This window comes from Exophiala bonariae (assembly GCF_035927105.1).
Source record: "Exophiala bonariae strain CCFEE 5792 chromosome Unknown scaffold_14, whole genome shotgun sequence".
Taxonomy (NCBI): Eukaryota; Fungi; Ascomycota; class Eurotiomycetes; order Chaetothyriales; family Herpotrichiellaceae; genus Exophiala; species Exophiala bonariae.
The window spans coordinates 332,852-355,962 of record NW_027042489.1 but is presented as its reverse complement, the minus strand read 5'-3'; the positions used below and the strand labels follow the sequence as shown (position 1 = coordinate 355,962).

Sequence of the window (23,111 nt, the reverse complement as noted above, 5' to 3'; positions counted from 1 at the left end):
CTGGTCTTTGTCTTGGGATTCTGTGTTTCCCAGCTTCCATCACCTGCGGTGGAAGTGCTAGCCTTTGGCAGCCAGATTCACTCTGCATCGTCGGACTGACCTCTACAAAGCCATCTCGCGGCCGTGCTAGGCTGCTTTGTCCTGCGCAATGGCTGACGTCTCCTCTACTCGTCTCTATCTGGGCAATCTCCCTCGCAACAGTATGATTACCTCCGTACCGGTTTTGATGGTGCCGAAACCGAGCTGCTCCCACCCATTGTGAATTCTTGTTCCTGTTCCAGATTTCCGAGGCTTTCAAATCATCAACTCCAGGCTCTCCCCAGTCGCTGACTCTTGTCTCCCTTTCCAGTCACAAAGCAAGATATCGAGGACCATTTCAGCACTCATGGAGCTGGTACCATCAAGGAAGTTAAACTCATGAATGGCTTCGGTTTCATCGAGTACGAGGATTCTATGGACGCTCGCGACGTGGTTCCAGGTATTTCTCACTCATTAAATGAATTGGTCATGATTTATACTGACATCGCTCGCAGCTTTCCGTACGCCCTCCCGTCTTTTCCTGCGCCGCCTTTGCCTCTTTCATGCTCTAACAGGACAACAGATGGGACTGAGTTCAAGGGCGAACGATTGACTGTTCAATTCGCCCGAGGCCCACGTCGCAAGGACGATTTTTCTGGTCCCGCCGATCGAAATGCCCCTCGACCACGTCGTACCATCTATCGCATGCAAATCACTGGTCTGCAACCTGAAACAAGCTGGCAGGTCGGTTTCAACTCTTGGAATGTCATTTACCCACGTCTTCTGACTCGATCTTCCGCAGGATTTGAAAGATTTTGCTCGAAACTCTGGCCAATTGGACGTCGTCTATTCGGAGACAGGTCGTGAACGTGACGGCAAAGGGTACGCTCCAACACCCTAACCTAGATAAACCAAACTGACCAAAAACTCCAGCTTTGTGGAATTCGAGACTAGTGCCGACCTCAAGACTGCTGTGGAGAAGCTGGATGGACAAAGCTTTAAGAATGCTACTGTCCACTGTACTGCAGATGTATGGTTATCGCCACAAGCCGACCATTCATTAGCTTACCTGTTGTGAACCTAGATCCAAGAAGAACGACCCGATGTTAGAAGCTACCGCCAACGCAGCCCACCTCGTGGTCGCTATGGCCCTCCAGAAGACTGGGACCGTCGTCCACCAGCACCAAGAGGTTACAGTCCCCGAGGTTATCGTGAACGCTCACCTGGTCGTCGTCCACCACCTGATGACTACTACGATCGAGGCTATGGACGACGCAGCCCTCCTCGCGGATACGACAGACCACCACCTCCCAGCAGATACGATGACCCATATGACAATCGCGGACCTCCCCCACCAGCACGAGGATATGGCGACCCATATGCGCGTAACGGAGATCCATATGCTCGTCCTCGAAGCCCTCCTCGCTATGGTCCCTATCCATCTGGAGGTGGTGGTGGCGGTTATCCTCCTCCATATGAAGAACGTCCACGTTACTAGGAGGCACGTGAATGAAGCCACTTGGAATCCAAGCTGGTGAAAACCGAGTCTGTTGAACGTGAACAAAGCTACTTCAACCCCGTACGAGTGAAGCACGAGTCCTTCGAAGATGAATTGTCGCCAGCGACTTGGAAGTTTGCCGAACGCAATATGAAATAACATGGCAGGTTACTGTTACGCTCTCTGGGCGGCTTGATTGATATGTACCCTTACCTGACTGAACTTGCCTGGGGAAAACCGACATCTCGAATTGTTTGTGGAACCATGGATCTTGAAATACGACTGCTATCGTGGATATGACTCCATCGCAGGAAGAATTCATGTGTATTTCTGGCACAGGCTTGAAATTGTTAGGCCTACGAACCCTCTGGCCCTGTCACGAAACTTTGGATTGTACCACATAGCACCTAAACCAAGGATTGATGATACGATGGGAACCATTCCGAGATTAATCATGGCCTACAGACTGTACGACTCATAAACGAAGTCACCAAAAAGGCCAAAGTAAGGACTGAGAACAGCGTCTTTGTTTTTGTTTTCCAGGTCACCTTCGAAATAAATTTCGTATCCGGTCAGGGTCCAGCCAGGTTTTCAAAGCAACCACATTAGGATTCCACTAACTGATGCTTCAACTGTGCTCGGTTCTGTATTACAAAGCCAACATGGACAGACTCAAATGTTTAACTCGACATCCCATGCGTCCTTGGTTGATTCTCTTCAGGACCCGCGAAACATCCTGGAACTCTTGGTGGGACATTCTTGTTCATACCTGTCTTTTTCTACTTTCCATCATCATGCCAATCATTCAACGCCTCGTAAACATTACGAATGGTAAGGGGTATCTAGATACCTGAGGGTAAGTTATTTTGGCAAGACTCACTCTCCATGAGCACACCTTCCTGTTCCCCCTCTGATGTCTTCCTTTCCCGACTTCCCACGTCCGAACTGTAGCTTTATTTTTAAATTCACATGACTTGTGATACACCAGCACGCCTGACGAGAAATCATAAGGCGTGACCATACCTCTCTCAATGTATCGGATATAGTCTAGTTCCTAGGTGTCCACCATTGGAGTTAGACCTTCCCACTGGGCTTCACATGCATGTCAACCCTGAATCCTGCTGGTACATTGGCCACATCCACGGCTGCAAGTGTCAAACAACTACTTATGATAGATATTAACACAAGAGCTTCGATGCGCACTATTATCTACTTGAAAGTACATTCACTCTTCATTCGTTTCTGCCGTATTATACTCTTTTCATTTCAATTAAAATCGAACATAAATACTAGATATGGATAGAATTTGTGGCAGTAGATGCGACCACGCTCTATGTCTGTCCCTGCCATGCAAAGGGTCTGGCCACGAACGATAAGATGTAATCTTAATTGACCTCGCTGCTGTCAGAAGGATCCCTCTATTGGTAGTACTAAGAAACCACTCTGCATGGAACGAACTGGACGTCTCAGGACCCGAGCGTTTTGGCCACGAGTTCCTTTCGCAGCAACGCACGCACGCCAGGAGGAAAGGGCCCTTGTTGATGTTTCAACACCTTAAAAATCATGTCCACCCGCTTAATACGAATATCGTCAATTCAGGGTAGCGAATTCTATCTATCCTCTGACAACCTATTATTCCTCAGCCGGCAAGCAGCTCTCCACATCACTCCTGCCTAAAAGCATCCTTCCTAAGCGGCTGTGCTTGGGCGGACAGGTAGGGAAGTATATAATTATAATCATGACCCTGCTCTCTAAGTAACGATGCCATGACACGCTCAGAGATTCGACCCTGCGATAGATTGGTCATCGATGATCGCTATATTGCTCAAGGAGACCAGATTGCGCACAGGCGGCATCACCCTGATTCTGTATGTGGCCGAGTTGTGCGTAGCACCTGTCCCCTAAATCATTGGCAGTTGATCACTTCGCCCTTCTGTGCATTGCTGCGTTAATCTGTCGGTATCGTTCTGCCATCTCGTGTCGTGGTATATTGCATTGCATTGCCAGGCGTGGTGCTCATCGTTCCAGGTTATCGTGATTGGTACTGGTTCACGAGAACGAGCACCCCCTTATCCTGCCCTGGAGCATCCCCAAAATCTGGGGTTCCCAATTTTGCGACCATCATGATAATATACTGTCGAGACTTTTATTCCATTCACGACCGCTTTCCAAAGAGTTTCTTCCTCAGGCCCTGCGGCTTTGCCGCCTCCTTGACCTTCGGTGGGGGTATGACTTCACCTGCCTGCTGGGCCGGTTTCCGGACGAACCTGTCTTTGTCCCCACGTCCCTGCTGCTGCTGCTGTTGTGCGGTGACTTCCAGTGGTTGTGTCGGAGGATACACTACGGATGGTTTCGTCGAGGTGCCCGTCCCTAGACCTGTTGCACTGCTTCTATCACCACCAGCAGACCGTACCGGTAAGGCTGTCAAATCGCCTTGAGGCTGTGGAAGTTGCTGGGAAGCGATGTGTGGGAGAGGAGGAAATGTGGGGACTTGTGAGGTACGTGAGGTTACGTATGATTCTGGGTGGACGTCGTCTTGTGTAGTGCTTTGAGGTGCGACGCGTTGTTGGCGAATAGTTGAGGCTGAGGTTGATGTTGGGCTGACTAATGCTGATTTGGCTTGGGGCGCCTGTTGTTGCTGCTGTTGACGGACAGGTGAGATTCGTTGTTGTGGTGGCTGCTGCGGTTGCTTTTGCGCCCGCGGTTCAATGTCCCCCTTCGCCCCCTGTTGTTCTTGCTCCTCAACGTCTTCCATTTGATAATCATCGTACTCATCATCATAGTCCTCGTCATCATCGTAATCATCAAAAGAGCGGGCTGGGTCGCCGTTATATACAACCCACCAACCGATCTTCTCTCCACTTGCAATTTTATCTCGCAAGTCAGCCAGCGCCTCCCAAGCACGGTTTGTCAAACCTGGTCCTTCTGAAATTACTTCTTCAACATTCATACTGAGAGCAGTGGGTTCGAGAGTCGCAATACGTGGCGTGTTGGGCTTCTTCAAGCTCCCAACGACAGCCTTGGTCGAGTCAACCGTAGCAGGGCTGGCTGGGCCTGTTTGCCCTAGTCCCGATGACAAGCCAGTCCCTTCGCCAGGGTTTGCCGCAATCGTCACGACCTTGTCACCGACATAAGCATAAGGCTGACTGACCGCATGGACGCTCTCTGTGTCTTCTGGGTTGTACTGTTCAATGAATTCGAGGTTCCGACCGGGACTATCAAGCTCTTTCATGATGTCTGGGAAGGCTTTGTGGAAAGAAGCTAGAATGTCGGCCTTACTTTGCTCGTTCTGGATATATTCCACCGATGTATCGTCCAGGTTGTGGAGTACAGCGTGAACTCGGATCCCAGTGAAGCCCTCCCGTGGCCAGCGAAAGCCATGAACTAAGTAGACGGGCATCTTGTGCTTGAGGGAGAGGTCTAGATTGGAAGGGAGGTACTCTGCGGAGGTTGAACGGCTTATGAGGTACAGAGTCAACGGCCTGGAGGGGAATTGTTTGACTTTGGCTTTGGCTTCGGACGCGGATTGTTATGGCTGATACAAAGATGGTAATGATATAGCAGAATATGGGTATTGAAGTAAAGATCTATTCACACGTTGAGAGATGGCAAGGCGCATGAGCATGTTGACGGTGATACGGTCCGAAGTGCAGACATGACAGGAGCCGGCAGTGATAGCTTCGTATAGGTCTTGGAGGGAGGTGTGGCCAGGTACGAGAGAGGAGGGCGGCAGAGGGTCACTAGTCGTAGATGCTGGGAGTGCCCAAGCGGAGCAATGCCGATGCTTGACTCCGTATCGCACCGTGCGCACCACAAGAATTGCAGGTTGTCGAATGTCAACAATGGGTGGTGTAACCAAAAGTGAACCCGTAGACTCTGTACCACGTCAAGATGGAGAGAGAGTGCCAGCCTGAGCCTGACTGAGGATGACCGTCAACGCATGTGAGCCCCAGAGGTGGAAAACGGGTGAGGGGAAATACTAAGGCGTTTCAGCATAATATACTCCACAGCATGCGGTACGGCGGAGTGCTAGCGGTGTTTCTGACGAGGCTGATTAAGGCTGAGTTGATGTCACTTCTCCAGCAGAGTGTCGCTCCAAAGTAATTGCAAACTACTTGACAATTTCAAGAAGCTCCTCCAGAGCAATCTAGCTAACGTCTCTAGTGGCATCCGTATCAAACTAAGATTTCCAGCTGATGTTTGGAGAGTTTAATTATATCTCTAGATCTGTCACTCGCAGGATTTGGAAAATGCGGTCCTAACCGAAAGAGTTTGCATTCCCCTGATGCAAACGCCATCTCATTCATATTCGGAACGGACTGTTTAGATCGAACTGGAAGCCGGAAGACAACTGTGGTATCTGGGAGTACCTCCCTTGCAGCAGTGCCCGCGTGTTCTGTAGTAGCTGGATCAAATAGTATGAGTACGGAGTCATGTTGATTGCCCGACTGGGGTATGCTTACCTGTATATAACTGACGTTCCAATTGAAATCACGTTTCATCGTCTCGAGGAAAGCCCAAGACATGGCACCTATCGTCCTCGCAACGGATATTAGAAATCCCATGATCCAGCTAAGACTGACCCTGCCAGAATTTTCAGACAACTTACCAACATGTCTTCCATTGATAAAAGCATCAGCACTGGTCTGTTCATCCTTACAGCCCGAGAACATAAAGACAGATTTTCCTTCCTGGGACCAGTCGTTTCCAAAATCGTCGATCTGCTGTAGTCCTTCTTCATTGTCGCCATTCATCTCGTGCTTCAAACTGCGGAAGAAGGACGTCGCGCCGGCCAAGAGATGGCGAGCTTCGCCCGAACTGGAGACTGAAAAGTCGCCCTGGATGAGATGAGAGGCCTGCCGTGTGTTGGAATATTTAGCAGCGGCATAGAACACTTAGACGGGGTAGGTTTATGTGGGGGTCTTCACCTCACCAATCAACGCCGCTCCCATACGCAGATTGTCCAGGAGATTCACATTTCCGTCCTCGTCAGTACGGTAGACAAACGGTAATTCCACAGCCGAGCCACTGGATTGAAAAGCCGGGGAGTTAGCTTCGGGAGGATCTCTGAAGCATCCAAACAAAGGAACACGAGAACGGCCTCACCTATGGCAGCAATCAAAGATAATCACCAACGTCGAGTTTGGCGGCAGGGCGCTGACGAGATGCCTATGCAACGTCCCACTGTCGATCATGCCATTCCGCTCGAAATCCACAGGTACAATCGTATCATCGAACCCGGTCTCCCGATCTCCAGGCACCTGGCCCCCGTGCCCAGAGTAGTGGAGAAAACACATACATCCGGGCTCGGAGACCAGCCAATCCATCGCAGCCATGATGTTGTGTGCGGACGGATAGAATGGCGAATTGGGTGGGTTGTAGGGGCTGTCGGTTAGTTGGACCATACTACCAGTCTGACGCGGGTAGCCCCGTGATATCAGGAACTCGGTCATGTTGGCTACATCGTCAATGCAGCCTTGTAACTGGTGTTGGGAGCCGATGTAGTTGATTCCGATTAGGAGTGCTTTCCGTCGGCCCATGATTGGTATATTGTTGAAGGAGGCTTAAGAATGTCCCGCTAATGAAATAATCTGGAAGACTAACGAGACAGTCAAACGCCCATGTGCATTAGGATCTAGTCAACCAGAAATCCTACGGAGTCATGAAACACCTAGGAAGTCGATAAATGTGAAGCTCAAATAGCGAAAGTGGGTCACAATCTGATATGCAGTGAGCAGGTGTTAGTGCTCCGATATGACATGGCTTCAGATCAAGGCTTTGTCCTTCCTCCAAGACAGAACCGAAAATAGCACAGTTTCCAGACTGCAGAGAATACGCGCAATCCTTAGGCAGATGGTTGGACCGAGCTGAGTCGACGGCATGATGCGTGACTTTCCGCTCGCATCAGCTCGGATCTTGGGGAATTGTGGCTGCAGATGCAACTCGACAATTGCCGAACCAAAACCAGGAACGAAGGTTTCATCGTTACTTTGGGTCACCATCGCGTGAACGCTAGCCCTGTTTGGATGCTGCTTGTCGACGAACAGTAACGTGCCTGTAAATCGTTGGATTATGTGAGAGATTCCCACCACTCGCCATGGATCTCGAAGTGGGTAAGGGAATTCTGGAATGCATGGGGAAGAAAGTAAGTAAATGTTCAGATTCGTAACCGATAGTATGACGACATCTTTCTGGACAAGAGCTCTTATGCCTGACACCAACCCTGTCCTCCGAGCAATTGAAGTCATATCTGAGATGACCTTGGGATTTGGGTCTGGTCAAAGTAACTTCTGGTATTCTTTTTGTCCTAAACCCGTCCCAAATAATGTGGAGTATACATCCGTCATATGTCCAAATAATTCTCTGGTATTCCCGTTACTGAATACCTTTTTGCAAGAGGCCTCTCAGCTGTAAATATATATCCCGATGATATCTTGCCATATAAATCCCCCCAACGATAGTCAAGCTCCATTGCGCCCAGCCCAGTCCGGAATACCTTAGATACAGTCATGACCTCGTAGACGCATTACCAAAAACACAATGCAAATCTCAAAAGTTTTTAGTAATCGCTAAACCACTCGCAAATACAATTCGAGGATAGCTGAGAAATCGAATCTGGCGAACGTTTCCTCCTTGCCATCCTTTTATTGCCACCTGCGGTGGCAGCAGGAGCATACTCATCCTCTGTTACACAAATGGTCGGTACGGTCGGAATGGGCATGATTTGCCAGTTATTGAGAACTTGCATCTGTTGGCAGTAAGGTTGAATATTACTGTGTGGTTTCCGCTTCTCCACCATCTTTACTAGCTTGGGAAAGATATCGGGAGCGCCAATCTGGGAGGTTTGTCGCTTGAGTTTCTGCCCGTCCCAGTAAGGGTCATTTTCATTGTAATTTGTAGGATAGCTTGGCGCCGGGTTGTTTTTGGAAACAGGGGAGGTTGAAGAAGGATATGGTGCCATTGAGCCAGAGGTGATGGACGACTGGCTTGCAGTGGAACTGGAATAGCCCGAGGTAATGGTGGAAGTGGCAGACGCTTGGCCCCATTCATCGAGATCTTGATCGAGGAAAATCCAAAATTCGCTCACAGTCGAATTCCAGAAACAGTACCAGGGCTGGTCGCCAATCTTCAGCCAGTCTGGCTCTTCCCAATTGGTCCTTTCTCGGAGTCTCGATGCAGCAACGGATCTTTTCTTTTCATTGGGGGCAGTGAGAGCCTCGGCGGGCACTGTCGAAAGATTAGCGGCCATGGTAGCAAGAGAGCACTATGGATAACTCACAAATACTTAGTTTATCAAAAAGAACACTGAAGAACATGGCAACCCCTAATTCATCGTCTTCCTTATCCATGTAGGGTTCCATGGTGAAAGCCGTACCATTGAAGTCGGGAGGCTGTGGGCCATATTTGAATTGTTGAGGCCTTATGGAATAGTCATCGAAGGCCACTTGGATGTCACCGGTATTGGGAATCTCAAAGATGTTGATGCCTAGTTTTGCGAAGTCCATGCAGCCCCACGCATTTTTGAGATTTGGGTCAACCACGCAGGTATCAATCTCTTCCGTTTGATTCAAGGCCAAAGTATAATGGCCAGTAGGGCACGATCCTGTCGATCCATCCGTTTGAGCGGGATCGGCATCAAGCCATACTGTAGTGGTTGCCGCACTGCAAGTCAAGGTTAGTATGGGTTGAGAAAGGCAGAATGCACAACATACCCATGATCGCCTTTTTTGGTACCCACTACTCCACCAATCACTCCGCCCAAGAGAGCAGCTACTATGACAATAGCTACAATGATGACAAAGGTCCAAAACGGTATACCAAAGCACATTCTCCTGTTTTTCTTTGGTTGTGTCAAACCCTCTTTTCTTGCAACTTCGTCCGAAGGAGCGTCAGGGCCAATAGGTGTCAACTCAATACTGGAGGACGATGCGGGAACCGGTGGAGCGACGGCCGAGGAGGAAGATGCATCGCTGATATCGGCGGAAGGGGGATTTATCCGAGCCATGTCACCTTTAGCAATGACGTTGTCGGCATATCGACTGTAAGGAGGTAATTGTTCAATATGACCGTCCGATCCAACAATATCACCGACTTCGTCTCCGGAAGAATTCGAACCAGATTGCGAAGATTGGCCCAGACTGGGAAATCCCAAGGGGATATTTAGTTGAGAGTCATCTTCTTCCTCGGGAACAGTATTTTGCTGATACATTCCGTACGGGTGTTCGGGCCCACCTCCAGGTACGAAGGGTCGATCAACCGGACGAAGAGTTGCCTCACTTGCAACACTGGAGACACGTGTGGCCTGGGGGTACATGCCGTACGGTTGACTAGGAGCGGTTGGGCCATTGTAAGGACTGGGGGCTCGAGGAATGGAAAACCGTGAGGATACGCTGAGGGTTCTGTGTGTCTCAGCTTCGGATCGAGCCGAAGTAGAGGAATTTCGTTGGGGGATGATGGATGAGTCGGTTGTGGGTGCGCCAGACATGCCGGATATCTGGCCTAGACCAGCTACATTTCCAGAAAGACCAGGAGGAGTGTATTCTCGAGGATTTGACTTGGAGTCGACAGGGTGATGTAGTGATAATCGATCCGAGCGGCTACCTATCGAGTCTGTGGGACTTGAACTGGCAAAAGGATTGGGATTTTCCAGGTCGTAGTCGTCACTGAAGACGTTTGTATTGGAGGAATTAGATGAGGTTCTTCGAGAGGGAGGGCGTTGATTGTTGGAAAGGGATCTGGTGGAAGGAGGTCGTCGCGCCATGGGCGCTGCGCCACCCCTTACGGCGGCCAACACAAAAGCACCGGAAATCGATGGACTGAGAGGGCGTCGACGATAAGATGATGGCGAGAAGCGAGTATCGAATGACGAGAGTGGGAGACGGGTTTGGGTGGTGATGGAGTTGATAGGGTAGTGGAGGGATGGCGAGAGGTGTGGTGGTAGGGAAGGATTGAAGTTGATCAGAGGTTGGCTGTAGTAGACGAGGAGATGGACACGGGACGGGAAGTCGTAAGGAAGTGCAAATAATTGTACAAGGTAGGGTGGGCGTGGGTGCAGACCGCGGAGACTGACTCCCAGGTGGAAAAACTTAGGGGCCGCTGGGTGCCCGGACACAGGTTGGCTAGGCTCGCTTTGGTGGTTGCAAGCCTAAAAGTGTAGGTGAGTCTGAGTGCTGCCTCTCAGATCCGTGAGACGCACTTTCCGTTCCCTGGTCGTTACAGTAGCAACTGCCTCCTACATCACTGGCAAGCACAATTCTTGGCACTCCACGTCGATCTTTGCCTGGTTGGCACTATCTACTCCACAAAACTCGTTAATCCATCCAATCGCCGAGACAGCCGCCCACTCTCTCTCGCCTCGACTCTTGTCCATCAGGCCTGAATTCCGACAAGAGGTCCATGGAAATCCCGACTTCTCCCCCTCGTCGCGCCTTCCCGCTCTCGGCATGCTGATCGAGTCCTTACAATCAGTCGCAAACGCATCATCGATTTGCCTGCTAAATCCACAATCGCTCGGACCTTGCTTGGGACTTTTGCCGTTGGAAATCTGGATTCGATTCGGCAAGGCCAAGACTCTGGATCAGACTGTCTCAGCCGCTGCCGCTTTACCTATGTGACATCTATCTAGCTGGTTGGATACCTACCTAGGTATCTAAGTCGAAATGGCCGCCGCTGAAGTACAGGCACTGTTGCGCTTCCTCACGAAAGATGCTCGTCTTCCTCTACAGGAGGCCATGTCAAAGATCAGTCCTCTCCGTAAGCAAGACCTCAACACCCCGGAGCAGATTTCCAAAGCCGATCCTGCCTTGCTCAAGGACATTTTTACTACGGGTGAGAAAATTGATTATGTGAAACAAGTCATCAATGCTGCCAAACGTGTTTCCACTCCAAAGAAGCGACCCGCTGCTCAGTCATCTTCAGTATCCACCGCCAAACGCATCAAGTCAGAAACCGACAAAGATGTCGTTAATGAAGAGGCCTTACTTGCCTTGCCGACATCAGAGTGCACCATTGAAGAACTGGAGAATGTCATCATTGAGACAAATCGAGCACCCCTTTTCCTCGCTTTCACAATTGCCGTCTTGGCCTATACACATCCTGAACAGCCACTTTCAAGTCGATGGAGTATGGCTCAAGCAGTAGTTAGTGCTGGCGCACAAAGCAAAGCCAAGTACCTTGGTCTGACATCCGGTCCCACCGCTGAAGAAGATGGTTGGGCCATGGGCCAGCCCAAGGTCAAAATCATGGGACGTGAAGTGGCCGTGATGCGAAGACATGTTGTCAGTTCGGACCAAGAGATCGCCAGCCCTACTACTGCCTTCTGGGGTTTGGACCTTGAAGCTTTACGGCGATCGAATGGCCCGTTGATTGGAGGTAAGAACGGAAAACAGCAAGACGGTCCTCCTATACACAGACCCAATGCCCCTCGAACCTACCTTTTGAAATCCATGATCGATGCACAGCTCACCGCCCAGGATGGTGGCATGGTTTCAGAGGCGAAATCACAGACGAAATCCAAGAAGCCGGCAGAGACGGCCCGCCGAAAAGAGGAAGCGGCCGCGAAGATGCTCAAAGCCATCGGAATTGTGTATCAAAGTTGGGCTGAGTTCTTGACCAAGGAAGAACTAGACTCGAAAGCCCAGTCGTGGTATATGCGAGTTCGACCTGATGTGGAGCAAGGTCAAGCGGGATGGGGTCAACGTGGTCAGGTGCCTCTACGCGACATCTTGCAGTTGAAACGAGGTTGAAAAGTTCAGCAGAAATGCTTGTCAAACGTGGACATCAATGAACAGAAACCACACTGTATTATACTACAATCTTCGACACTATTGGGGCACTAACATGCCAATCTGGCTCGGGACACGTTCACCTCATCCAGACCCGACCCGTTGTAAAACCCTTGGTCTACAAACCAACTAATCCTTCTTCGGGCCCACATCACCTTGGAGGAGAAATGTCAGCGATGTAATCGGTTGGATAACCACGGGATCGACAAACAAACATACCTGACCAGAAATTCTTATTCACCTTGTTATCTTCCTCGGACAGTTGATTGACAGACCTGTCGTTCCGCTGCGCCATCTCTTCATTGTGCTTCTTGACCTCGGGATCGGTATCCTCGGCAGCAGACTTGGGCGAATGAATCGCAGGCCTTGCCCCGTCACTAGATTTCTCTCCGCTTCCGGATGATTGCGACGAGGAGGAAGATGAGGACGAAGGATTCGAAGAGGAAGATGATGAAGACGACGACGACGATGTTGTCTCCTCTTTGGAGATTGAGCCTTTATTCGCGGGTGCTTCTGGCCCGGGATGTTCGAGGTTCGACTTGGGGTTCTTCAAATGCGTGCCTTGCTCCATGCCGGACTGCTCGTTCCCGTACGACGCATGAGCCAGTCGCACAGCTTGAATTGGTCGGAGGCCACGGGCGGTCACTGTCGTCGGTTGAGCTCGCAGAGCGCCTCTCACCGTCATCTGTCGGATCGACTGCATCATTGGTAAATGAAGGATGGGTTCGAACGGTAGAAGCCAATTCCCTTTCAATATTGCTGGGTTGGGTGGACAAGGCCGCGCTGAGCTGTAAATATAGAAGTATTCTGCCTACCAATACCTTGATTCAATCAGAGATCTGTTAATCCGGTAACCCAAGCTTTTGTATCAGAAAGAGTAATACGAAGATGATAGAAGCAGAATAAATCAAAAGGCAGGACGTGAGGTCACAGGCCACGACTTGTCCATCATCCAAGCACTACCACTGGCATCTGTACCCCAGGCCATCAACCTACCAGCCGTCTCCGATTGATGGTATTGATTGGACGACGTCACGTCAAGGATCTGAATGACTTCATCATCGCCAAGCGGCAGTCCTCCGGACTTGATTTCCGAACGGAACCCTCTCCCTTGGCCGTGACACTCTTTCAATGCTTCCGACGGCGTGAATTGGACGAGCTCTCTCGTAAGTCACATAAAGCTGGATTCGTGATATCCCTGGAGAATTAATTGTACACGTTGTATTTCAACTCGTGACTGAGAGACAAAAAAAGAAAAGTAAAGTAAGTAATAATAAATAATAGATATAAATATAAATATATCGTGTGGGTGCGTATATAGAGTGCAACATGAACATGCCGAACAGTGAGTAAGTAGTGAATAAAAACACCGCTATAGGTAGGTATCGTAAACTCGCTCCAAATCGCCTGACAGAATTGCAAGATCAGAACATGCATGCACATCAAACAGATAAGCGTTCCCTTGATAATGCTAAGAGACAGATTCGAAGATCTAGAGATCATGGTATATTTCATGTCGTGGAACAACGTCCTCTACCCAAAGACTTTGAGAAACGCCCACAGTCCAGCACTGCTCAACAGTGGAATCGTCAGGTTGTCGTCCCATCCCCAAACATCAATGAGTTCGGAAAGACTGGCGATCAAGCCGGTGCATACACTCATGATGGTGAGTGCTGCATTGCCCTCAATAACCGCTTGATCGGCCTTCCATCCAAGTGCGGATTTCACCTGAGTCGGTAAGGACAAGTGATTCTGGAACATGAATCCATTGACTGGGTCGTCTGGAAACGGGCCTGTTCTCGGTGCAAGCCAGCCCCAGAAAAACACGGCTACTAGTGCGCCCATGGCAAAGGCCGCGAGTGATCCAGCCAAGGACTTTCCTCTCCGCAACCGAATGGTGTAGCGGCCATATAATCGACCGAATGTGCTTGCAGCGGTATCGCACCAAGATAATAATAGGATCGACATGACACCGATATCTTTGGGGTAAAATTGTAGAGCGATGACCGCGCCCACCAGGTACCAAATAACACCATTGTATCCGTCCACTTCCGTCTCACGCATTAATGCACCTAGGACGCGAATATAGAAGCGATTAAAGCGGTCGGAGTGATGTCGTAGAATATCAGTTGGCCCAATAATGGCCAGTGCTCCTAGCAGCCATGGCGTGATAGCTGTGGCCTGGACACCATGAGTGTAAAAGCGCAATGTGAAGAATCCGATGGATACATGGAGGACTTTGCGAGGAATTTCATGTTTATGTATCAGGGTTCGATAGTGTCGATGTAGAGGAATTAGGCCCAGTGGGGAGGGTGATCGGGAGAATTCTCTCCATGATTTCTTGACTCGATCGTAGGGAGACAGATGGCCATTAGACTGAGGAACGGATTTCGAACCATTGGTGAGAGGCTCTGATTTAGTGACAGGGGTCTTGGTTGTGAGGCCACTCATGCGTCTTCTTTTACTGGTAGTGCCGTTCATCTGAACAGCTTGAGATAAAATAGGGCTTCTTGACCTCGTTCGAGCCCTCTTCTCAAGGCTCGAATCTGAACCGGACCCATCTTTCTCTTCATGTATAGGCTCCGGATGAGGTGACTTCTGTCGCTGAGATTTCGCAGCAGATCTCGTGACTGGCGCGAAATAGGAGTCCTGTCGATCGGAGGCCTCGGAAGGGGTAGGCGATGGAGAAATGACACGCGGAGTGGCTGGAATTGGATATTGGTACGACATCTGATGATAGGTGGTGGATTTAAGAGGCCGTGATGTAGAGCAAACTGGTGCAGGTGGTTGTGGTGGAGGGTGTGTGCAGTGGTTTGGGTGTGGCACATGCGCAGGCAGGCGACGTCAAGTTATGAAATGATACTGGGCCAAGGGTTGATTATTGCCACATGATGGAAGACATCAAAGTCCAATGGGGGTCTCACAACGCCTGAGCCAGCTCGAGGGAGGAGCAATACCAAGAATGACGCGTGATAATAGCAATCAAAAAGTTGTATCCGTAGAATGTGGGATGGTAATAGTAGATAGCAGTGAATGAAAGTGGGAGGTGTGGCTTTTCGAGAAAGTTGTCAGGAATCAAGTTGACATGATGGCACATGTGCAGGGATGGCCTCGGACGAACTCTGTGGCCCTTTTCTCTGTGCTTGGACTTTTAAATTGTGCACGAAGCCGAGGGGCGGCAGCCTGCGGAAAGTCAGTAGTGGTAAATCCGGTGCCAGTGCATTGTTGGTAAATTGATTATGATGAAAGTTCATTTGAAGTGGACACAGCTCGCATCTGGGAAGGGTTACAAATCTCGCTCCCTGAACCGAAATATCCTGCTTTTTTGATGAGATCAACAGTCTAACTCTAGGAGAGATAGATCATACTGTCGACCATAGACACCCTCTACGGCGGACGATAAAGCTGCTGATGGTCGTCGTCATTCGAGGATTTTCTGTAGAACAACTTTTTGGCGCCATCTTCCTCCTCACCGCAGTCAACGTCGCTGTCCCAGACGAGCGACTTTTCTCACCATGGCTCCTGACAGAGGTAAGTCAGGGTCGAAAACCACTTCCTCAAGAGCATGGGATTCTCTCACCCCCCCCCTCTCGCATTGGGTTCTCGATGCCACCATGTCCATGAACTTTCCCCGGATGACCCCAGTACAGGCCTCGACCATCCCACTCTTCATGGCCCACAAAGACGTTGTAGTGGAAGCAGTCACTGGAAGTGGAAAAACGCTGGCATTCCTCATCCCAGTCGTGGAACGTCTATTACGACTGGATGAACCCATCAAGAAACACCATGTTGGTGCCATCATAATATCTCCAACCAGAGAATTGGCTTCTCAGACATACAATGTACTTGTGTCATTACTCGACTTTCATGCTCCGTCTGCTGCTGCTCGGAGAACGCTCTCAGGCGGTGAGGGGGCCATTGCCGAAGAGAAATCAGATACCATTCCATCATCTACGGCTAAGATAGTGCCGCAACTGCTTTTGGGGGGCGCCACCACTCCTGCGCAAGATCTAAGTACTTTCCTCAAGATATCAGCGAATGTACTTGTGTCTACACCGGGACGATTGCTTGAGATCCTTTCATCTCCTTATGTTCACTGCCCTCAGTCGTCCTTCGAAGTCCTTGTTCTTGATGAGGCTGACCGACTTTTGGACCTTGGTTTTAAGGATGATCTGACTAAGATATTGAACCTTCTACCGAAACAGCGTCGAACTGGTCTATTCAGTGCAAGTGTAAGCGAGGCAGTTGACCAAATCATTCGAGTGGGTCTCCGAAATCCGGTGAGAATTGCCGTCAAGGTCAAGGGTGCAAATGGTTTGGAGGACAAGCGCACTCCTGCAAGTCTAAAAATGACCTACGCTCTTACTCCAGCTTCTGCAAAACTTCCGGCACTTTCAAATCTGTTGGCGAAACTCGAGCCCAAACCTCTCCGCACGATTGTGTATTTGTCAACTTGCGCCGCTGTCGATTATTTCCAAGCCGTGCTTCCTTTGATCCTTCCATCAGACACAACTCTTATTCCATTACATGGCAAACATCCCGCCAATGTTCGACAGAAGAATTTCGTTCGCTTCACAAGCAGTGCTTCTTCTGCCGTCTTATTGACCACCGACGTGGCAGCTAGAGGTCTGGACATTCCCTCGGTTGATTTGGTGGTACAGATCGATCCTCCTTCTGATCCGAAGGCATTTTTACATCGTTGCGGTAGGGCTGGTCGCGCAGGACGAAAAGGACTGAGTGTTGTATTTCTTCTGCCGGGTAGAGAAGAAGACTACGTATCCTTCCTCAACATTCGACAAACTCCTATCGAACTACTGGAAAAGCCAGACATCTCCGTTTCCGCCGAAGAATGTCTTTTGGCTAAAGAAAAGTTCCAAAAACTTGTTCTCAAAGATAGGAATCTCCACGACAAAGCTCAGAAGGGATTTGTCAGCTGGGTGAGAAGTTATTCCAAGCATCAAGCTTTTTCTATTTTCCGCGTGGCTGATATTGATTGGAATGATCATGCAACTGCGTGGGGACTTTTGAGACTGCCTAAGATGCCCGAACTTCGCAACTGGGACAAAAGCACATATGTTACTCCGGACATGAATTGGGACACATATGCATACAAGGACAAACAGGCCGAGAGGCAGAGGCTGCAGGCATTGCGGGAAAACAAAGAACAGACGAAGCATGATCAGCCCAAAAACGACAAGAAGCGAGGAAATACTTTAGCATGGTCGGAGAAATTGGAAAACAAAGCATCCCGAGAAGTGAAACGATCTAAAAAGCACGCTCGAAGGGAGCATGTCCGAATTGCTAAGATGGACGATGCCCAAAAGGCGCACGAAGCCGAAACAGCAAGAATGGTACAACTCATCCAGCAACAGCAACAGAATTCCAAAAATGATGACGACTTTGAGGGATTTGGGTGACCGGACTAGTCTCAAGCGGAAATTTAGGTTACAAGACAACACGAGAGTACGGAATAGTCCCTACACAGCTGCACTTTTTCAATTGTGCTTCGTCGAGTCATCCCCGTGGTGGAGTCGGAGATAGTGGTCAGCCTTGTCATCATCCAATTAAGGGTCTCGGTTTCAGCTTGGCGGCATTAAGGTGACTGGCTGACCACACAGCTTGAGAGCTTCATGATGAATGAATGAATAGGAGCCTACGATTTCGAGGGAAAGACATAAACTCTTTCTTGTCCTTCTTAACACCCTCTAGGGCTCTCGACAACTTTTCTCCGTTTACTATCACTGCTCCATCTTCAACGATGGACGACGCAGCCAACCCATATGCTCCCGCTCACAAAACACCCGGAGGTCCAGGAGATGCACGTCCAACCGCCTTACAAATTGTCGAGCATGAAGGCTTGACTGGCAAGCTAGATGGTGCGGTGATATTCGTAACCGGCTGCTCCTCCGGGCTTGGTGTAGAAACGGCACGTGCACTCTCTTCAACTGGGGCTACTCTGTTCCTGACTGCACGCGATCTCGCCAAAGCCCGCATCGCACTTGGTCCAGAGTTAGCCGACGATCCTAAAGTCCATCTACTGAAGCTGGATCTTGACTCTTTGGAGTCCGTACGACGATGTGCTGAGTCATTTCTAGAACAATCAGACAAGCTCAACATCCTCATCACCAACGCTGGAATTCGCCACGTCCCCTTTTCCAAGACCAAAGAGGGATTTGAGCAGCACTTTGCTGTCAATCACCTAGCTCATTTTCTTCTGACAAATCTCCTTCTGTCGACGCTACAGAAGAGCTCTACCTTTGGTTTTCAATCCCGTGTCGTCGTGCTAAGCAGTACTGCGCATCGTCACTCCCCAATTGTCTTCTCCGACCTCAACCTCGAGCAACCAGGTGTCTACACGAAAGAGAAAGGTTATGCCCAATCTAAACTCGCCAATGTATACATGGCATCCGAGATAACACGACGATATGGCGTGGTTGCCAATGCCCAAGACCCATCCCAACCTGGTGTCTGGGGCCTTGCTGTTCACCCTGGTGGTATAAGGACAGGTCTGCAAAAGAACTCCGGCATTGGGGAGGTCTTTACGTGGTACTATGCCCGGAATTTGATGAAGATGCTGAATTACATGAAAAGCCCGGAACAAGGTGCCGGCACGACAATCGTGGCTGCCGTTGCGAAGCGCTTTGAGGGGAGAGGCGCCCTCTACATGGAAGACTGTGGTCTTGCCGTTCCCGTGAAAAGGGGTTGGGGCCTTATTGACCCTGGATATGTCCCCGGGCGTACTGACAGTGACGCCGATGCTAGAAAGCTCTGGACGGTCAGTTGTGGGCTGGTTAGCGTGCAAGATGATAAGCGATGATCAATGCTACCTTTTCAGAAGGAGGCAGGGCAGAGGATTTTCTATAGAGACGATTCTCAGTATTATGGCACGGAAGGAGGTTGTCTAGGGAGGTGTTGAGTTATTGACCAATTTGTTCCAGCTCTCATGGCATCTATAGACACTCTATTGCCGGAGTAAGATACCTAGTCAACTCGTGAATTATCCCACGTCCACCCAATACTAAGTCGATGTGCACAAGCGAAACATGTTCTCAGCACTGATGCTTCGATCTCTCCAAGGAGCCCAACTCTGGTGATCCCTGTCCATACACATTGCGCCGGAACATGAGAACATTTACGCTGCTTGAGGAGAACCAAATCCATTCCACCGTTCAAGCCACAACGCCCTGATCCTTCAACCGCTGGACATCCTCCCCTCTCCAGCCCAAAATCTCCGTCAATACCGTGTCCGTATGTTGTCCCAGCGTCGGGGGTGGCGATCTAATGCCCGTCGCACTCTCACTATACTTGACTGGGGGGCTCACCAACTTGATGGGCCCGCAGCTGGGATGCTCAACCTCACTGACCATGCCACGCGCCCTGACATGCTCATGATCCAGAGTATCCTTCACATCATTGATAGCCGCATACGGCATGCCCGATCCCTCAAGCACATCAAGCCATTGCTTGGTGGTCTTCGTCCTTGTAATCTGCTCAATCATGTGCTCCAGCTCCACACGATTCTGCACGCGCCGATCATTCGTGACAAAGCGCTCGTCCGTCTTCCACTCGGCCTTCCCCAGCTTATCGCAAATCACGCCGAACAGCCGATCGTTACCGCCGCCTAGCATGATGTCGCCGTCCGACGTCTTGAACCCCTTGTATGGCACGATGCTCGGGTGCGCTGTGCCCCAGCGCCCGCCGTCACGCTCGCCGCTGATCAGCACGCTGCTCGCGATGTTCGCCAGTGTTGCGACTTGGCAGTCTGAGAGCGCCACGTCCAGATGTTGCCCTGTCCCGGTCTTTTGTCGAGCCAGGAGACTCGCCATGATCGCGTTACATGTGTACAGTCCTGTGGTGAGGTCGGTCACTGCGACCCCGACTTTCACGGGTGTTCCGTCTCGCTCGCCTGTTATGTGCATCAGTCCCATTTCCGCTTCCACCATTACGTCGTAGCCCGCCCGTGGCGAATAGGGTCCTGTTTGTCCGTAGCCTGTTATTGATGCGTATATTAATCTGCAGCACTCATTGGTTTAGCTTCCTGATCCTCGAGGCGATATTCCTCCGTTACAAGGAGGAAGACTCAAGGGGGAGCAGGACGTACTTGGGATTGATCTTCCTTAACGACTCATAATCTAGTTGATACTTTTTCAATGCTCCTGGACGCGTAAAACATGATTCATCAGTTCCTGTTGTTCGAGTGATCCGAAATTCTTAGCCAGACATGCTTTCCTTTCAGGACTTACCTGGAATATAATTCTCAACCAAAACGTCGGACGTCTTCGCCAGCTCATGCAGAATCTTGACACCCTCGGGGTGCTGGAAAGACAAAGCCATGGACTTTTTATTACGATTGACCTGTTTCATGCGAAATGACTGAGTAAGGAAGCACATCAGATGTTGGCAGTATTCGGGGACTTACACCAATGAAATATGCACTTTCGCCGGGCCGGCCTCCTTTTACTAAAGCTATGGGAGGGGCAGAGGTTAGCTGTTGGCATCCCACTGAGAAGTCTGAAGATTTGAACATAACAAGGGACATACCATCGTTCTTATAGTTGGCGTAAGGTGGACCCCACGCTCTCGTATCGTCGCCTCGAGTGGGATGTTCGATCTTGATGACTTCTGCTCTGCAGAGGCACGACTCTTATTAGTATTGCTACCCGAATGATTCCGCATTACAGTATAGTAGTGATCTCCACCCGAAGATATATTGAATGCCGCACTTGGACTTGAGGATGTCCAAAGCGTAGGATCTCTGGAGAAGGAAAACAAGAGCACTTACCCGAGATCTCCCAGAATCTGCGTGCAGTAAGGCTGTCGCATCACACAAGAGCAAAAGTCAGTGAACTGACTTCTGACACCTCTTAACATCGCAATGCCCTCCAACGCCTGAAATATCTATATGAGGGAACACTCACGCCAGCCAAAACTCTCGTCATATCCAAAACCCGTACGCCATCCAACGGTGCAACTTTTGCCGCCGCGCCTGAGCCATTGGTCGTCGTCGAAGATGCCGACCGCAAAAATCTCCTGGCAGGAACCGACACAAGTAACGACCTTGATCTTAAAACGTCCAAAATCAAGCACGCGGGATGTGCTGTGATGAAGGACCGCTGGAGAAGCGCGATTGAAGCTCTGCTGGGCGCCATTCTGAAGCAATTGTGCGGTGCCTGTGGACAAGGAACAAGGAAGTAAATTACGGAATCAGAGACGAGTTGTATCAAGGTTCAAGAATTCATCTAACAGTATTCAAAGAGGGAAAAAAGTACTTCATCCTACCACGATGGAGAGGTTGTCCGGTGTATTCACGGCGATACTTCTCTTCTCCAACTCCGACCATGGCGGGCGACGCTGCCGCTGGCCGGTCGCTTTGGGAGTGTTTTCGGACGCCAAGGCCCGACGATAGTAATTGCTTAATTTGATAGCTTTAAGGACATCAAGAGTAAATCAATACCTCGGCAATTGAGATCCCCAGACATTCTCGAAGGGACGACATAGGGAGGACATCTACCTTTACCGATTGCACGTCCTACACATTCGGAGCGAGAGATTTTGATGTGGTCTCTGCGATTTACCATTTAAAATGATGAAGATCATGCCATGCCAGCGTAAACTTGAGTGAGCTTTTGCGCAGGCTTGCATTGCCGACAGCAATGTCGAAGAAGTCCTAGAGAACAGCTTTCCAGGATGTTCGGACGGCGTACACAAACCCAAGGAGACTAAGAGCCATCAAGACATCAAAAACTTCAGGACTTTAACCCTCAGAAAGCTGTATCACTTTCGGCAACCTACTTGGGACAAAAAAAGATAAAGTATGCGGCTTGCCAAAACGGAAAACGCCACCAAGGCGCTCGTATCCGTGCCTCTGGCCGGTGTGATGCCCACCGTTCCCTTGTGCCTGCTTCCTGTGGCGCATCAGCAAGTACGTAATGCTGCAGGACCTCCTGCTTTGGTGGATGAATGACTTACCTGATGTCGGATCATCCTGATGGAAACAGAACGATAGTTCCAGAGGGACCGGAACAAGCCTGCGCAGATACGATGTGGTGTATGCGCGACCGTCATGCTGTGGTCCGCCAGCAGCGGTTCGCACAATCGCTGTTTGCCTTGCATGCAGCTATACGACATGGAGCCGTTCTCTTCGATGTGCCTTCGACCGCATTCTGCTTCTGGCAGTGATTCCCTGTTCGGTGGTCACGCGGCTGGTCGTGTTCAAGCGAGGAAAGGCGTTCGGAGGGGACGCATTGATTCATTTCGCATACCTTCACCACTGGTGCTGGTCCCTTTCCGGTCAATCATGTCGAATTTGAGCATCAAGGATCAATAAGCACTGGTCTTTGAGTATTACCGTGAGTCTGCCTGTCCATGCACGAGAGAAGATACGTACACATCCCCGGCAGGGATGGTGCCTGACGGATCAAAAGCATGATAACCTACTGGTCGCCTTTCCCCTTCACCGTACTGCTCCTTTTATTTCCAGAAGACGAGACTGAACATGGCACGGGGTTGGATTAGGCCATGCCCGGCCCTGTTCCCCAAGCGACAAGAGGAGCACCAGTGAGATGCAATGTGATCCCATGAAGGGGTTGCCGGTCGACGTCATCGACTGCACATTCGACCGCCCTGCATCAATACCTGATACACCATGGCTCCGCCCTGTCGGGCTACTTATGGTCCGGGGCGAGGCGAGGCGATGCCTGACCGAAGTCCCACCGTAGCTGGCGCGGCTACGGATATGATCATGGGTCTTGACAGTGGGGTTTTCCAAAGTCATCTTTTTCAACGTACCATCCTACCTGCAAAGCTGACTG

General features: G+C 50.2%; 10 protein-coding genes across 10 annotated transcripts; 4 read left to right on the top strand and 6 right to left on the bottom strand.

Annotated features, from left to right (window-relative positions):
- Nucleotides 1-148: 148 nt before the first annotated feature.
- On the top strand, nt 149-1,516 carry LTR84_002784 (uncharacterized protein; the record flags this gene model as incomplete). The annotated part of the gene is made up of 7 exons (XM_064846384.1): nt 149-200; nt 350-478; nt 534-539; nt 602-762; nt 821-900; nt 952-1,048; nt 1,103-1,516. The coding sequence occupies 7 exons, from the start codon at nt 149-151 to the stop codon at nt 1,514-1,516; spliced, it is 939 nt and encodes a 312-aa protein (XP_064705994.1).
- A 2,155-nt stretch (nt 1,517-3,671) lies between these two features.
- Nucleotides 3,672-4,916, bottom strand: LTR84_002783 (uncharacterized protein; the record flags this gene model as incomplete). The annotated part of the gene is made up of 1 exon (XM_064846383.1): nt 3,672-4,916. The coding sequence occupies one exon, from the start codon at nt 4,914-4,916 to the stop codon at nt 3,672-3,674; it is 1,245 nt and encodes a 414-aa protein (XP_064705993.1).
- Nucleotides 4,917-5,819: 903 nt separating this feature from the next.
- LTR84_002782 (uncharacterized protein) lies at nt 5,820-7,056 on the bottom strand (the record flags this gene model as incomplete). The annotated part of the gene is made up of 5 exons (XM_064846382.1): nt 5,820-5,921; nt 5,980-6,047; nt 6,126-6,372; nt 6,445-6,544; nt 6,653-7,056. The coding sequence occupies 5 exons, from the start codon at nt 7,054-7,056 to the stop codon at nt 5,820-5,822; spliced, it is 921 nt and encodes a 306-aa protein (XP_064705992.1).
- Nucleotides 7,057-8,075: 1,019 nt separating this feature from the next.
- Nucleotides 8,076-10,277, bottom strand: LTR84_002781 (uncharacterized protein; the record flags this gene model as incomplete). Its single annotated transcript, XM_064846381.1, has 3 exons — nt 8,076-8,743; nt 8,796-9,178; nt 9,229-10,277. The coding sequence occupies 3 exons, from the start codon at nt 10,275-10,277 to the stop codon at nt 8,076-8,078; spliced, it is 2,100 nt and encodes a 699-aa protein (XP_064705991.1).
- Nucleotides 10,278-11,175: 898 nt separating this feature from the next.
- LTR84_002780 (uncharacterized protein) lies at nt 11,176-12,261 on the top strand (the record flags this gene model as incomplete). Its single annotated transcript, XM_064846380.1, has 1 exon — nt 11,176-12,261. The coding sequence occupies one exon, from the start codon at nt 11,176-11,178 to the stop codon at nt 12,259-12,261; it is 1,086 nt and encodes a 361-aa protein (XP_064705990.1).
- A 168-nt stretch (nt 12,262-12,429) lies between these two features.
- LTR84_002779 (uncharacterized protein) lies at nt 12,430-13,003 on the bottom strand (the record flags this gene model as incomplete). The annotated part of the gene is made up of 2 exons (XM_064846379.1): nt 12,430-12,455; nt 12,520-13,003. The coding sequence occupies 2 exons, from the start codon at nt 13,001-13,003 to the stop codon at nt 12,430-12,432; spliced, it is 510 nt and encodes a 169-aa protein (XP_064705989.1).
- Nucleotides 13,004-13,833: 830 nt separating this feature from the next.
- LTR84_002778 (uncharacterized protein) lies at nt 13,834-15,030 on the bottom strand (the record flags this gene model as incomplete). The annotated part of the gene is made up of 1 exon (XM_064846378.1): nt 13,834-15,030. One exon carries the CDS (start codon nt 15,028-15,030, stop codon nt 13,834-13,836), a length of 1,197 nt encoding a protein of 398 aa, XP_064705988.1.
- An 884-nt stretch (nt 15,031-15,914) lies between these two features.
- SPB4 (ATP-dependent rRNA helicase spb4) lies at nt 15,915-17,717 on the top strand (the record flags this gene model as incomplete). Its single annotated transcript, XM_064846377.1, has 1 exon — nt 15,915-17,717. One exon carries the CDS (start codon nt 15,915-15,917, stop codon nt 17,715-17,717), a length of 1,803 nt encoding a protein of 600 aa, XP_064705987.1.
- A 341-nt stretch (nt 17,718-18,058) lies between these two features.
- On the top strand, nt 18,059-19,117 carry LTR84_002776 (uncharacterized protein; the record flags this gene model as incomplete). Its single annotated transcript, XM_064846376.1, has 1 exon — nt 18,059-19,117. One exon carries the CDS (start codon nt 18,059-18,061, stop codon nt 19,115-19,117), a length of 1,059 nt encoding a protein of 352 aa, XP_064705986.1.
- Nucleotides 19,118-19,469: 352 nt separating this feature from the next.
- Nucleotides 19,470-21,449, bottom strand: LTR84_002775 (uncharacterized protein; the record flags this gene model as incomplete). Its single annotated transcript, XM_064846375.1, has 7 exons — nt 19,470-20,290; nt 20,472-20,486; nt 20,544-20,673; nt 20,720-20,766; nt 20,842-20,927; nt 21,083-21,114; nt 21,219-21,449. 7 exons carry the CDS (start codon nt 21,447-21,449, stop codon nt 19,470-19,472), a joined length of 1,362 nt encoding a protein of 453 aa, XP_064705985.1.
- Nucleotides 21,450-23,111: the final 1,662 nt, after the last annotated feature.